The sequence below is a fragment of the Osmia lignaria genome, chromosome 8 (assembly GCF_051020975.1).
Source record: "Osmia lignaria lignaria isolate PbOS001 chromosome 8, iyOsmLign1, whole genome shotgun sequence".
NCBI classification, from domain to species: domain Eukaryota; kingdom Metazoa; phylum Arthropoda; class Insecta; order Hymenoptera; family Megachilidae; genus Osmia; species Osmia lignaria.
The window spans coordinates 8,886,003-8,900,344 of NC_135039.1; the positions used below are offsets into that span (position 1 = coordinate 8,886,003).

At 38.7% G+C, this 14,342-nt stretch overlaps 2 protein-coding genes across 2 annotated transcripts in view; one reads left to right on the forward strand and one right to left on the reverse strand.

Annotated features, from left to right (window-relative positions):
- LOC143305497 (uncharacterized) overlaps positions 1-14,342 on the reverse strand; it is a 743,008-nt gene that overhangs the window by 15,732 nt on the left and 712,934 nt on the right. The gene's annotated exons all lie outside the window — the stretch shown is intronic.
- LOC117611088 (uncharacterized) lies at positions 4,803-7,000 on the forward strand. Its single transcript, XM_034338985.2, has 2 exons — positions 4,803-6,136; positions 6,313-7,000. Exons 1-2 carry the CDS (start codon positions 5,987-5,989, stop codon positions 6,502-6,504), a joined length of 342 nt encoding a protein of 113 aa, XP_034194876.1. The 5' UTR covers positions 4,803-5,986; the 3' UTR covers positions 6,505-7,000.

Below are 14,342 nucleotides of genomic sequence, written 5' to 3' on the forward strand. Positions count from 1 at the left end.
CATTGTACACAAGTAGTACCAGTCCGATGAAAGCAACAAGGGTAATAAACAATGACCTCTTCGAGTAATAAACGGATTAAGTAAACTCGAACCCCTGGCATAATAACATATTTTTTCCTTATTTTATTTTCCTAAGTTATAAACCGATTCCTAAAATTCCTCTAACTTTCAGATGTAATAAAAATCATTTCCAATTTTCCTAACAGCAGGGGTTCCATTGTGCGGCACGGCTTTTGTCTTGCGTAGCAAGAGAATCACACTGTAGCAAATACTATTATAAATAAAAATTGTCCAAACCATATCGTATTTGGTATCATTTTAATCAGAAAAACGTCACAAATATCTTGATAAAAGTTTTATAAGAAAAAAATGAAAAATAACAAAGTTCAGTCGTTGCATTAGTATTACCTATATCCGATTGCAGATCATATTATCTCGAGCCTCAAGTGTCATGTTTTCACTTGACATAGCATTTCGGGCCTTCGCCTGGGTATGTTGTTTTTACGTTTCAAGTGGTCTCCGAACCTATCCTTTGAACGGCAAAAAACCGACAATTTTTGGATCGGCCCGTTCCTTCACCTCCGTATTACAGCCCAATAGAACTTTCGATACTCGGCAACGGAAAAATCTCTGCAAAATTATCACATTGTCCTTTTTCAATAATCACACAGGTGATTATTAATATTGCTGTTTTATGTACAGCGTACCATCGAAGATAATTGATCTGTTTAAATATATTTAGACGATAAAATTTGTCTATATTAAATTAGATGAAGTTCATAAATAATTTCATCGATTTTGAAATGAATCCAATAATACCGCAAGATTTCAAATAAATTGAAATCCAAGTGACGGCACGAAACGCTATGTCAAGTGCAAATGCATGAACCTTTCCTTCGATGCAACGACAAAGAATCGACAAATTATTCGGATGGGTCCGTTGCCTTCGTTCCTTTGGAACGGCACGCAACAAAACGAAACTCCTCGCATATAGTGGCCCAGTCCTATTGCCGAACCGTTTATATCAAGAAACGAAGAAATGTTGTCCGAGCCGCAGCACGCCGCACAGTGGGACAAAACGGCTTTCGGCAATCAAAATTCGATTTTCGTGAATTCGAAAATTGAAAAACTAATTACATATATCGATAGAGAATAAACTGTAGTTTAGCGTAGTGTAATCCGTTTTTTCATATTTGCTTCCGTTTTGCCGTGGTTCGCACTCAAAGTCAGTAGAAATTCGTCAAAACGAAACGCTGATATTACCCGTAACTTCAATGTACTCGGAAAGATACAATTCAAATGAATGATAAAGTTTACTAGGATAGTATAGATTCTATTCAGTGCATAAAGTAAGTTAAATTGTTAACAACTTTTTAAATAATAGGATCTGATTGAAACGAAGTACATTTAACTGAAATCTCAACTTTGAGTTTGATTTTAAAAAAATGCCACAACTTGCCACATGTTTAATTATTACTACAGGAAAGAGTGAACCTTCCTCTATCAGAATCTGAAAAAATCGGGTGCACTTTTTTGCACTTTTTCAAGAAAATGGCGATTGAATGAAATTACACCCATCTTGGCCGCTACGCGCGAAGATGGAAAAGCAGTAACAAATACGATTATTATCCAGTTAACTGCCTTATTAACTATTATTATTAATCATTGCAACGTGTATATTCGTCATTGAAAATTTCATTTCGTCCTTGCAACATGGCATAATAAATTTTCATAATTATCGAAACGTTTTTCACGAATGATTTGGTATAGATTATAATAAATATATTATAATAACACATGTCTTGTCATTTTTTAATTATTATATCCATTTCTCTTACAGTTATTAACAGTTTTAAGTCAAATTTTTGTTAAATAACATAAAATATGTCTAACAAGTGAAGGATGTTGAACGCGCTACAGTTTATACGTGAATATCTTGACACCCTGTAGTTCAATATGATTTATATTGATACAACTTAAGTATCATAATGTAGGCAAAAACTTCCCATTTCATTAAAATATTTCCAATAGAACCGAAGTTACAGAATTTTGATCGCAAAAAGCAGTTTTGTCCCACTGTGCGCCGTTGCATATAACGACGCAACGTCTGCTTATTCAAAAGGGTTCGGAACGGTGATACGATACGGGCGTTTGATACAGGTGGATACCCGGCTTTAGATTGGCTTTACAGAGCTTGGGAAAGGGTTAGCGAATCGCCAGAAAGCAAGTGGATAAATGCAACCGGGATTGGGACACAGTGGTTGCATTCCAGCCGAGATGTTGATAGGCAAGCCAAGCGTGAACATAGAAAGAGACAGACAGTGGAGGAGAGAGAGGTCCAAGGATTCAAAGCGAGTAGCCGAAACGTATCGGCGTGACTAATACTAATTCAATTATAAAACTTTTTTATTTTTGACTTTTTTTTACTGAAACTTTTACTAACGCATTGGTGAAATTTTTCGGATTAAAATGATACCAAACACGATATAGTTTGAATTGTAATTACTTGCTAAAATTGATGTTAAAAGTTGGCGAAAAGCCAAAGAGATCGAATTCAAAACCAGCTGAGGTGTCGGCTGTGTGTTCTCAAAGGTTACATTTATCCAGCTGAGGTGTTGATTCTGTGACCGTACATATCCTTTACGTGCAGCCGAGGAGTCGATTCTATGTTGTTTATTCTATTATTATTGTTAGTTTGTAAATTACTTTAATTTTCAATAGGAAGAAACTGTCCGATTTCATGTAAATCACGGGCTTTTCCTAACATTATAAAACATCTAATTTGCAGTCAATACTTCCGCAGCGTATTCTGAATAAATAAATAAATAAATATAATTCAAACTATATCGTGTTCGGTATCATTTTAATCAGAAAAATCTCACCAATGCGGTAGTGAAAATTTTATTTAAAAAAAGTCTACAATAAAAAAGTTTTGTAATTGAATGAGTGTAGTCACACAGATACGTTTCAGCTCCTCGCTTTGAATTCTTGGACCTCTCTCTCCTCTACTGTCTGTCCCTTTCTACGTGCACCCTTGGCTGTTGAACCCGCATTCGACACCTCGATTCTATAAATGAAATGCTTGGGTCCCAATTTCTGTTGTATATATCCAGGTTTTACTGTATCATTCTCGAACCGAGACTTCAGCCTGAGAGAAAAAAAGAGAGAGAGAGAAAACGTGCGCGAATGTGAAACACTGAATGAGTGATCGCATGTATTTCAAACAGAGCGAATGATAGGTTGGATGAGGAAAGAGCAATATAGAATGAGTGGGAGAATGAAAGAGAAGCGTGTGTAGCGATCGGCAATTATAAACGACAGAGCGATCAGATTTAGAGCGAGTGGTAAACCAAACAGTTCCCACAGTAACAATTCTTGTAAAATCAAATCGTAATTAAAATTTATAACAAGAATCTTAATTTAGATATAATTATTATCTACAACATATATAATCCTTTCTCATTCTGGCATTAGCGATTCTGACGTGTTTCATTCGTGTGATTCTACGTTCATTCGGAAGCGCTTACGAAGTGCCAAAATGAGAGAACATGTTATATTCTATCTTTTTTCAAGAAATAACATCACAGCTCGGCCGATCACTATGGTTTGCCGCTACCTCCGATTTCTCACTCGTTTCTCGTGTTCTCCATCGTCCCGTTTCGAGAACAAAATCAAACGGTATAGCATATCTGCTCCGTAATAAACAACTGTTCGACCCCGAGCGAGTTGCTTATTTCGAGGCAACACTATACTGATTACTAACACTTTCCTTGCAGGCAACAGTTGAAAAAGGCAGCATGCCTCACGGTAAGTGAAGGTACCGCGGCGGAAGCAGGCACCTGTGCAGGTACCTCCCAAGAAACAGTCACAACTACATCTGCTGCGGATGAGTTTCTTACGGAGAGAATATATGAAGAAAACGTAGGAAATGTTGAAGAAATGGAAATTATCGAAGAAATAGTACAAGAAGGAGATTTCTATACAGAAGAAAATGAACTGAATACCATCGATCAAGACGAAGAAATAAATTGGGTGGTAGAGAAAGCCGAACAACAACAGCCAAAAGAACCAATTTCGGAAGGAATAGATTTTGCTGATTTTGCATATGTATTCGAAGAAATAAAAAATCTTGCAAAACATTCACCTATTGGCTGTGGCATTGAACATTTTGAAATAATTGGATGTCAACAATATGGCTTACAAAAAACGTATAATGTACAGTGCCGAATGTGCAATTACGTAGAACACATTCCATGTCTTCGAAAGAATGATGGCACTATGGATATCAACCATGCCGCTGTTTCTGCAACAATGGTTACAGGCGGTGGATATAATCAACTGGAGGAATTACTCTCTAGCGTGAACATGTCTTGTATGACAAAAAGGATGTACGAGAAATGTCAGGATGACATAATCGATGGCTTTGAAGTAGCCGCACAACACGAAATGGGAGAAGGTGGAAAAGAGGAAAGAGAATTGGCCATTGCAAGAGGCGATGTGCTTGCAGGCTATATTATACCGTAGATTCCAGTTGTCGCAGATGGCAGCTGGATGAAAAGATCGTACCGCGGAGGAGACTACAATTCTCTTTCTGGCGTAGGAGCCATCGTGGGATACCATACGAAAAAAGTGCTGTATATCAGCGTGAAAAATAAATTTTGTATGATTTGCCAAACAGCAACAAAAAAGAAAGAAGCAGCGCGCGAGCATCGCTGTTTCAAAAACTGGGGTCGTCAGCAAAGTTCAACCGGTATGGAGAAGGATTAGATTCTTGCTTCGCGGAATCGAAACTAAACCTAATACTAACCTTTCCTGTGGCTCCCTACGTTAGCCATACGTAGGTTCGTCTCCACGTCTATTTCCTTAGGCTCCCAGTGTTAAATACCATAACCGAAATTAAGCCCCGGCTACGCAGCCGCCCCCTCCGGCACGTAACAAGATACACCGCCGGCAAATACTTTGAAGAGCATGATGTATCCGCAAATACCGAATTTGCGTTCCCTCGAATACGGAAGGGAGAACGAGGCAAACGCCTTGCGGCAATTAGAAGACGAATTAGGAATTCATATACTACCATGTGGCCTCTTCATCGATGCCGTTGTGCCTTACTTAGGTGCAACTCTTGACGGCGTTGTAGACGATGATACCATCGTCGAAGTAAAATGTCCTGAATCGGCGAAGGATTTATCGCCAGCTGAAGCAATAGAGTTAAATGTATTGGTCTGGACGAGAATACATCCGATGAAGAAAGCAATGACAGTGTTAATGATGACTATTGGAGGGAAGTGTTGAAAGTCTTGACGAAAATAACCAAGTAGAAATTGAAAGAAGCGAAAATGATTTTGAGTCCGATACAAAATTGTTATAATAGGACACATTTCAAGTATGCCCTTCGAGTATTAAAGTATCTGTACTTAACAAGAGATTTAAAATTAAGATTTAAAAGAAATGAGAATGTCGAAGCGTTAGATTGTTATGTAGATGCCGACTGGGCAGGTGATGTTTTAGACAGGAAGTTCACATCTGGTTATGTAATTCGAATGTACGGGAACGCAATTCATTGGAAATCAAAGAAGCAAAAATGTGTGACGAAGGCCTCGACATATGCTGAGTATGTGGCGTTATCGGAAGCAGTTAGCGAACTGAAATTTATAACAGAGTTAGTTAAAATATCTGTTTAATTTGCAACAAATACATTTCATTACCTATTAAAGGACTCTCATTTTGTACCCACACAGAAGAAAATTAACAAACTCAAACCAGCATTCATAATGTGAGTACCTGTACATTCACGCTCCAAACCTCCCTCATCCGTCCAGTTAGTCAATGATCAAGCATCCATCGCAAGTCACTCATATAAATCAATCACCCTCATATGTCCAAACAGCATACTAGAAGAAAAACAGCAACCAGACAAAAACAAAATACAGTAGCATAAAAACAACAAACCAACAACCAATCAAACTATCAACGACAATAACCCACCATGGAAACCATGCAGGAACACCTGTTACCAGCCATCGATGAAACTGAGGAACCAGACAGCCCCATTCTGAACGAAAACCATCACATGTACATAAACGGAGAGGAACTGCCAGAACCGAGCCCGTGTCAAAAGATATTCGTGAACTCTCAAGTAAGCATCCGTCATATTTTCAAACAATCCCATCAGTACGCTCTCCAATTCGCTCTTCTCAATTCCATCCTTGATAAGGGAAAAGAAAGAACCTCCCTTTCGCAACAACAATCAACCGTAATCCCTCCCTCCTGAAACTTAATCATACAATAATTAATAAATGACTCAATCTACAGAAACTGAACGAGGCCATTAGCGAAGCAGTAGGTGCCGCTATTTCGCGAGAGATCAACAAAATCCACCAGGAAGCCATATGGCAAATGGCTGCCGCCACGAGGATGCTTCGCCCTCTAACACCGCCTTCAAGACCACGCACAAGGCGCCCCCGCAAAAGGCCAACACCCCCACCAACAGAGTTCACCCACTAGCTTGGCCCGCCACTATACGTATAAAACTCATATCAACAGTACCAGCCATACCAATCACATCAGCCATATCAAACCTGCCAGGTCATGGATGGCCATTACATCCCGTCAATGGCGAAAACACCTATCCACCTCAATCGGCCCCAACGTACCCACCACCTTCCTACTGATCTATCATATCTGTCTTAATCCGTTAACAAAAATCGTTCACACACAATCACCCTCCAACCCATTCATACTAACCTACATTCCCCTTAAAAACCTGCCACTTGCCATAATTAAAATTAAAAGAAAAACACCTTAGAATAAGTTCAATAATGTACTCTAATTATAATCTAAGCTTAAGTTTAAGTGTGCCTCTAATAAAACATTCTAATCTTAATTCAATTCGATTTATCGTTCTATAGTACTATACCACCATGTACACTTAAATATTTTAATAAAATGTTATTCAATCAAATATCACAAATTTAATCAATAATTCTCCCAAGAGAAAAGCATACCAACCCATTCCTTATACAAAAACCTAAATAAAGTATATAAAAATTTAATCAGAATAAACAAAAAGAATCATGATTCCTTCAAAATTTCAACCCAACCAATATCGTTTCCAACCTAGCAACTTCCCTCATACCATTCACACCTTAACTAAAATAATGCAAGTGAATGCCAAATTATATCATACATTTCACTACCATCACGCTTACTAGATGTAACATAAGATCAAAAATAAAACTATATCATTGTACATAAGGAAACATAATCATGCACATGAAGGAAATGAGTGCACCCAAACCAAGATATTCCTAAATTAACACATATTCTAACCCAACCACCACCCCACTAATTTGCTCTCTATACAGCTGTTACGTCCGGGTTATTTTTCATTAACCCGACCTTGCGTTCCTCATCGGGTGCGCAGCACTTGAAAGTATTCCACGTGAGTGGCGCAAGGAAGAGCCTTACCTATTTTAATTTTTCCGTTTTCTTGTCCGCGCTCCTCCGATCTTGTGTCTCTCCGTCGGGTGCGTATGCACTTGAAAGTATTCCGCACGGAGAACACAAGAGAGGAGTTTGAGATTAAAATAATTCGTTCATTTACTTTCTTTTATAGTTTCAATAGTTTACCGTTTAATATAACGAATTTGTGTACCTCGTCGGTACGTAGCACTTGGAGATAATCCCAGGCGAGGCACACAAAGGAGGCTATATTTAGTTCTTTCAAATAATACAAGTCAACCTTCCCTTAGGACGATTGCCTCGTCAAACTGCGTAGTTACTGAGACATAGAAATCAGGCCCTCCAAGCTCCACTCTTGTGATTTTGATGCAAATTTTAGGTTTACGCCTCACTACCAGGAGGTGCTGATGCCGCTTCTCCACATGCATACCTTGTATCAGTGATTGTAACATACACAACTAAAGATATCGTGACGTCATGTTCCTGCGAAATTTGTCGCGGCGATGTTCAATTGTTTCAAAAATTATAGAAACTGAAGAAATGTGGCGCACATGTCGATTAACGGTCATTGAAAGCGATAGCGTGGGCAGTAAAAGAAGACCAAGACGTATCTCAATTTTATTTTATCTTCAATATTATTATTGAATAAGACTTAGCGTTGTTTGACGGTTTGTTGCCGACGTTTCGCAAACATTACAGTATGCTTCATCAGGGCGAGATACAACCTGATACTGGTTGCTCCCGTACAGGGTGTCCCTATTTAACCTGAACTGGACTCACTGTAGCGTGACGTTCCAGTTGAGTGGATATGACCAATCGGGTGGCTGTTTTTAATTGAATGGCCAGTCAATTAAAAAACCGGGAGGATGCTATTCCAAATTGGATATGTTTGGTATCCGGAGTCTCTATTGATGTTGTTGGGATGTTTGTGGATTTCAAGTGCTTCTCTATATTTACGTGGGAAGTATTGTTTTGAGTTCGCCAGGCTGGTGGTCTGGTCGAACCGGATTTGGTGACCTGTTTCTATTTGGTGTTCTGCTAGGGCTGAGATGGAGACATGTTTCAGTTTGACGCATCTTATGTGTTCTTTTAAGCGAGTGCTGATCTTCCTCCCGGTTTCTCCGATGTAGACTTTTCCACACGAACACGAGATCCTGTATACCCCTGAAGAGCTGAGAGAAGGGCGTTGGTCTTTTGGAGATTTTAGGAATTGACCGATTTTTTGAGGTGGTTTGAAGATCGATTTGATTTTGTTTTTGCGGAGAATTCTCCCTATGGAATCGGTAACTCCTTGAACATATGGGAGGAAGGCAGTTTTAACGAAGCTTTCAGTTGATGTTCTATCCGTCTTGGGAGGTGTTTGGAGTTTTTTGATGGTGTGATTGATTTGTTGGGATGTGTATCCATTGGATCGGAGCGTCTGGTGTAGAATGGATAGTTCTTGGTTGAGGTTAGTTGAGTCAGAAACTGTAAGTGCTCTGAGTGCAAGGGAATTGATCACTGATTCTTTTTGTGAAGGGTGGTAATGTGAATCTGCGTGTAAGTACCTGTTGGTGTGTGTGGGTCTGCGGTATACTCCGTATCCTAATTGTCCATTGGGTTTTTTGGTAACCAGAACATCTAGGAATGGGAGTTGGTTATGGTGTTCAGTTTCCATTGTGAAGCGTACGTTGGGATGACGGGTGTTCAAAAAGGAAAGGAAGGGTTCTTTTCCGTGGCGCCAGATGACGAAGGTATCATCGACATATCTGAGCCACACTTCTGGTTTAAGTTGGGCTTCGGATAATGCTGTTTTTTCAAAGTGTTCCATGAATATATCTGCTATGATTGGGGAGATCGGGGAACCCATTGCGGCGCCGGAGATCTGTTCATAGAACTGACCTTGATACAGAAAGTAGGTGGATGTGAGGCAGTGTTCAATGAGCGGGAGAAGATGTTGGGGTATCTTTTTGGAAGATTTGATGATTTGCAAGGTGTCCGGGATGGGAATACTGGTGAACAAGGATTCTACATCGAAACTGACCAGTATATCATTAGGATGAAGTTGGATCTGTTTTATTTCCTCGACAAAATCTTTAGAGTTGTGGATGCGAGAAGTGGCGTTATTTACGAGATATTTGAGTTCGGTTGCTAGGTATCGTGAGAGATGGTATGTGGGTGAGTTGATTGCGCTGACTATTGGTCTCATGGGTACGTTGGTTTTAGGGTTTTTGGGTAATCCGTATAGTCTGGGGGGGGGGGGGGGGGGGGGGGGGTTCTTTGGGTGCAAGTGATTTTTTGACAGAGTCCGTGAGGTTACTTTCCTTGATTAGTAAAGTTGTGCGTCTTTCTATTTTTGCTGTGGGGTCTTTAGGAATTTTGCGGTAAGAAGAGTCGTCTAGGAGAGCTAGGACTTTGGTGTGATAATCGGGTTTGTTAAGGACAACTGTGGAAGGTTGACCACCAGCCTGGCGAACTCAAAACAATACTTCCCACGTAAATATAGAGAAGCACTTGAAATCCACAAACATCCCAACAACATCAATAGAGACTCCGGATACCAAACATATCCAATTTGGAATAGCATCCTCCCGGTTTTTTAATTGACTGGCCATTCAATTAAAAACAGCCACCCGATTGGTCATATCCACTCAACTGGAACGTCACGCTACAGTGAGTCCAGTTCAGGTTAAATAGGGACACCCTGTACGGGAGCAACCAGTATCAGGTTGTATCTCGCCCTGATGAAGCATACTGTAATGTTTGCGAAACGTCGGCAACAAACCGTCAAACAACGCGGTTCCATCCCGGAAGCTAAGTCTTATTCAGAATCGAACCGCGGAAGTCTCAAGAACCTTAATATTATTATTATTATTATTATTATTATTATTATTACTACTTTTGTTATTATTTTTACTATTATTGTTATTATTTTTATTATTTTTACTATTTTTATCTTCATTACTATTATTATTCATATTATTTAACAACATATTTTGTAAGGTTTTTTTCAGGTTTTTCCGAGTTTTTTTTTCAGATTTTTCGATCATTTCTACTGAGATGCAGCAACAGCAGGTGAAGATAGAAATGAAGTAAGTACCGAATTTTTTAGAATTGTTACTGAAAACAGTAACTGTTTACATTGATGTTTCATTAATATATTTAATTTTAATTACTAAAATGTGTCTTTAAAAAAAACGGCTGAAAGTATGCAGCGTTAGAGGCTGCACCCAGCAATACATGAGGAAGTTCACCTTCCCCCAGGAGAAGAAGGATAAGAAGAGGATGATGCAGTGGGTGGAAGCATGTGACAATCCAAATTTGTTAATGCTTCCACCTGAAAAACTGAAGTTCCGGGTAATATGTAGCAGACACGTTGAACAGAAATACATTATGAGAAAGAGGCTGACTAAATCCGCAGTTCCAACACTGTACTTACCAGGTAATACTCTTATATAATTTGTATAGTGTATGTACATAACTGTTAATGAAAATATTTATTACACAGTGTCAGAGGCTGCCTCTATTAAAATAGAGCAGCAAGAGACCCGGATGGAAATACCAGAAGAAGAAGAAGAATGTAAGTTTTCAGTTATACCTGTATACTGAAAGTACATAATAATACTTCTAACAGGAAATGTATCTATAATGTTATTTAATTTTGTTGTGACAGGCAAACCTGACTGCACTGGGGGAATGGATACTAAGTGTGGCATCGTGGGACACGTGGACTTCACAGCACTTCCTGGACCATCCGGAGGTTAGTGTGTTACCATTGTTACGCCCCGGCGGAAAATTTGAAATTTATCCGCCTTGCGTCCCTTATCAAGCCCTTTTGGGTTACGAGAGTATCTCATGTAAGGGGCGTACAGGCGGGTGTTTCGCTTTTCCGCCAATATTTTCATTCCTCCTCGACCTTGTACATTCTTGTCAAACTTTTCGAGGATACGAGGATCTCCTATGCAGGGGTGTACAAGGAAGAGTTTGAGTTTAATTCGTTTCTATTTTTGACTTCTCCTATCGCTTTCTCTTCTTTATCTGCTCTACCCTGCAATCGTGTACCTTGTCAAGCCCTTCGGGGTTACAAGGATTTCTCATGCGAGGTACGCGAGGAAAGGTCGTTTCTCTTTCCTTCTTTTCAATAGTTTACGTGACCCTCCTTGAAGCTATCGACGCCAATCATAGTAACACAGTTTAATGCAGCGCACAAAAACTCGGGTTAGCTCGAGAGAGAGAGAGAGCCGTTAGCATAACATCAGCGCTAGGCAGTTAGCCAGTGCTTCGCATTTTGGGAATTCCCCTGCTAACTGCGTAGAAACGGGAAAACCGTAATAACTCCTTTGTTAGAAAACTCTTTCTCTCTCTATTGCACAAAGGGTCAGCCGGTCCAATAAGGATCATTATTACCTGTTCGGAACGATAGTGTGAAAGAGTGGATGAATGAATATGTATTTAAACGATGAAAGTAAGGAATGAGAACCCTTATAAAGGCGAACGTCGCGAATGTTCGACCGCCGTTCGAAGCAATAAACACTATTGTATTGGAAATTCTAAGAACTGCCTAGCGATAACGGCAAATTTGAACAAATCTTCCTTCTACCTAAATTTCTATCATTTCTTTCTGATTTTAAATCGTTTGCTCGCGTATTCTCGTATTAACTTCATTCCGCGTAAATTATATATGTTGTAATAGGTGAATATTTCAACAGAATGAGTTCAAGTTAAATTCGAATTTACACAAGTATATATATTACAGAAGAAATAAGTTTAAATATTTTAGATTAGATATCTGATCTCTTGAATATGTACTCTATGGTTTTTCTATGTTGTATGCGTCTATGTACTATTTTAATAAATAAGCTAAAGTTCCAACAATATATATTGATCATTTTCGTAATTAATTATTTTCGTTATTCGTTTGTCTCTCGTCGACGTACTCGTCCGCTTGAATTCGTTTCCGCCGCGACAAGTGCAGTGATCGACATCTTACCGTTTCTTTGGTGTTCCAGATCATCAAGCGAATACACAGAATCTTAGCAAGCGAAAATTATAATCTTATATTGTATTAATCAGCGTAACGGTAAGTCGTTTCAATTACATTTTTCGATCACGACGTTTATCAATTGGCAAAACGGGTGACCTGTTCCAGCCCTTCGGGGTTACGAGAATTTCTCAGGTCAGATCGTTCCACCGTACCAGGTATCAACTGATTTCAGTATTAATTTTTCGTTTATTACAATCTCGAAATTCCAATTTCTTTTCCCGTCATCAAAAGGGCACCTTAGTCCAGCTCTGTCGAGAGTTATGAGAATTTCTCAGGCTAGGGTGTACCGCGGGCGGGAACCGCCAATTTTATAGTTAAATTTGGAAAGCGAAATTGTGATAATCATTTTTACGTGTCCGGTAATATATTCGTCGGTTTCAGTTGTAATATTAGAGCCTTTATACAATCATATTTTGTTAATTAATTTTAAGCATCTTTACATTTGTTCATTTTGCATAAACTGGTATTTTCCACACTAACGAATTTTTCCAAATTTATAAAAGTCTCAATTTTAGCATTTCTCTGTTAGTTTTCTTGATTTTTCATTCACAATTAAACCAGTTTCATTTAGTTAAACAGTTTCAAATTTATTTCAACACACCTCACACATTTCAGCCAAACACGCCTACCAACTCATACAGATTCAAGGAGGGACCCGTACGGGACCAAGCGTTGAACGAACCCTACGAAAGGCTAATAATTATAACTTCTTAAATTCTTATTAATTTTGTCTTTCGTCTTTTAATTTGTCGAGAGCGTTAACACGCTCGAGACTGGTGGCAACGATACCAACCATCGCGCTAAAATAGGAAAGCAGGTATTGTTGGTTGAATTCCAACCAAGTAATTGAAATTTAACCACCCTATATCCTCCAATTTTTATCTTTCCTTCTCACGTTGCGCCGTCGCACGCGCAACGTAACATAATTAATCTTTTTAGTTGCTTCAAATGGAACACTCTTAATGGTGTTGCAATTGCACCTGAAAAAAATATCTGTATCCATGGTGAGAGCCTTACACTGTAGAAAATTTCTGCAAGGAGGCTTATTAGAAACAAAAAATGTTTTCTTTGTTTTAAGCAACTAAAAAGATTATTTAAAAAATGCTATTACATTATTATATAAGAGCAGTGTAATAAATGGTGAAAAATCTATTTCGTTGTATGAGGTATTTGCTTAGAAAAAAGCTGCATTAAATAACTTAATTTTTAAATGTCGAAGTAGAATGATCCCTTAATTGACGATGAGTAAATGAATCATTAAAGCTTGACGTAGTAACTCGATCTATACCAAGTCGTGACATTATTTAAAAATATAAATCTGTGACTTGGTGCAAGAAATACTAATGTCAGCTTTTATAAAGTTGAAATATTAGCACTTAAAGATACGTAAAACAATTTACGCTCAACTAATTGTTTACAGACTGAATACCGGTTATTTCGTCATTTATGCAAAAATATGACATTTGCACTTCTTGTAAAAGGCCATAGAAACCCATTCAATCAACTCTCAGCACCTTTCGGATGTTCACGTTCCTGCCGGAGCTTCGCAGCTGATTCTCTGAAGATTACAACCCTGTATCAGAAATTGTCACTTTACTATGTAAGTTTACATCCTCGACTCATCTATGCATGAAATTCTCTATGCAATTCTCGGCCCACTCTGTATATGAATGATGTATGCACTGTAACGTGATGCCACGAGTGCCCCCCTCCCCCCGTCCCACGTTTATCCAAGATAATTTATTAACCCCACAATGATATATAAAGTATATGAAGAAAACGTAGGTGAAGAGATTCAGATTATCGAAGAAATTATAGAGGAAGTAGATTTCGGCGCCGAAGAAAATCAAATAAGTAA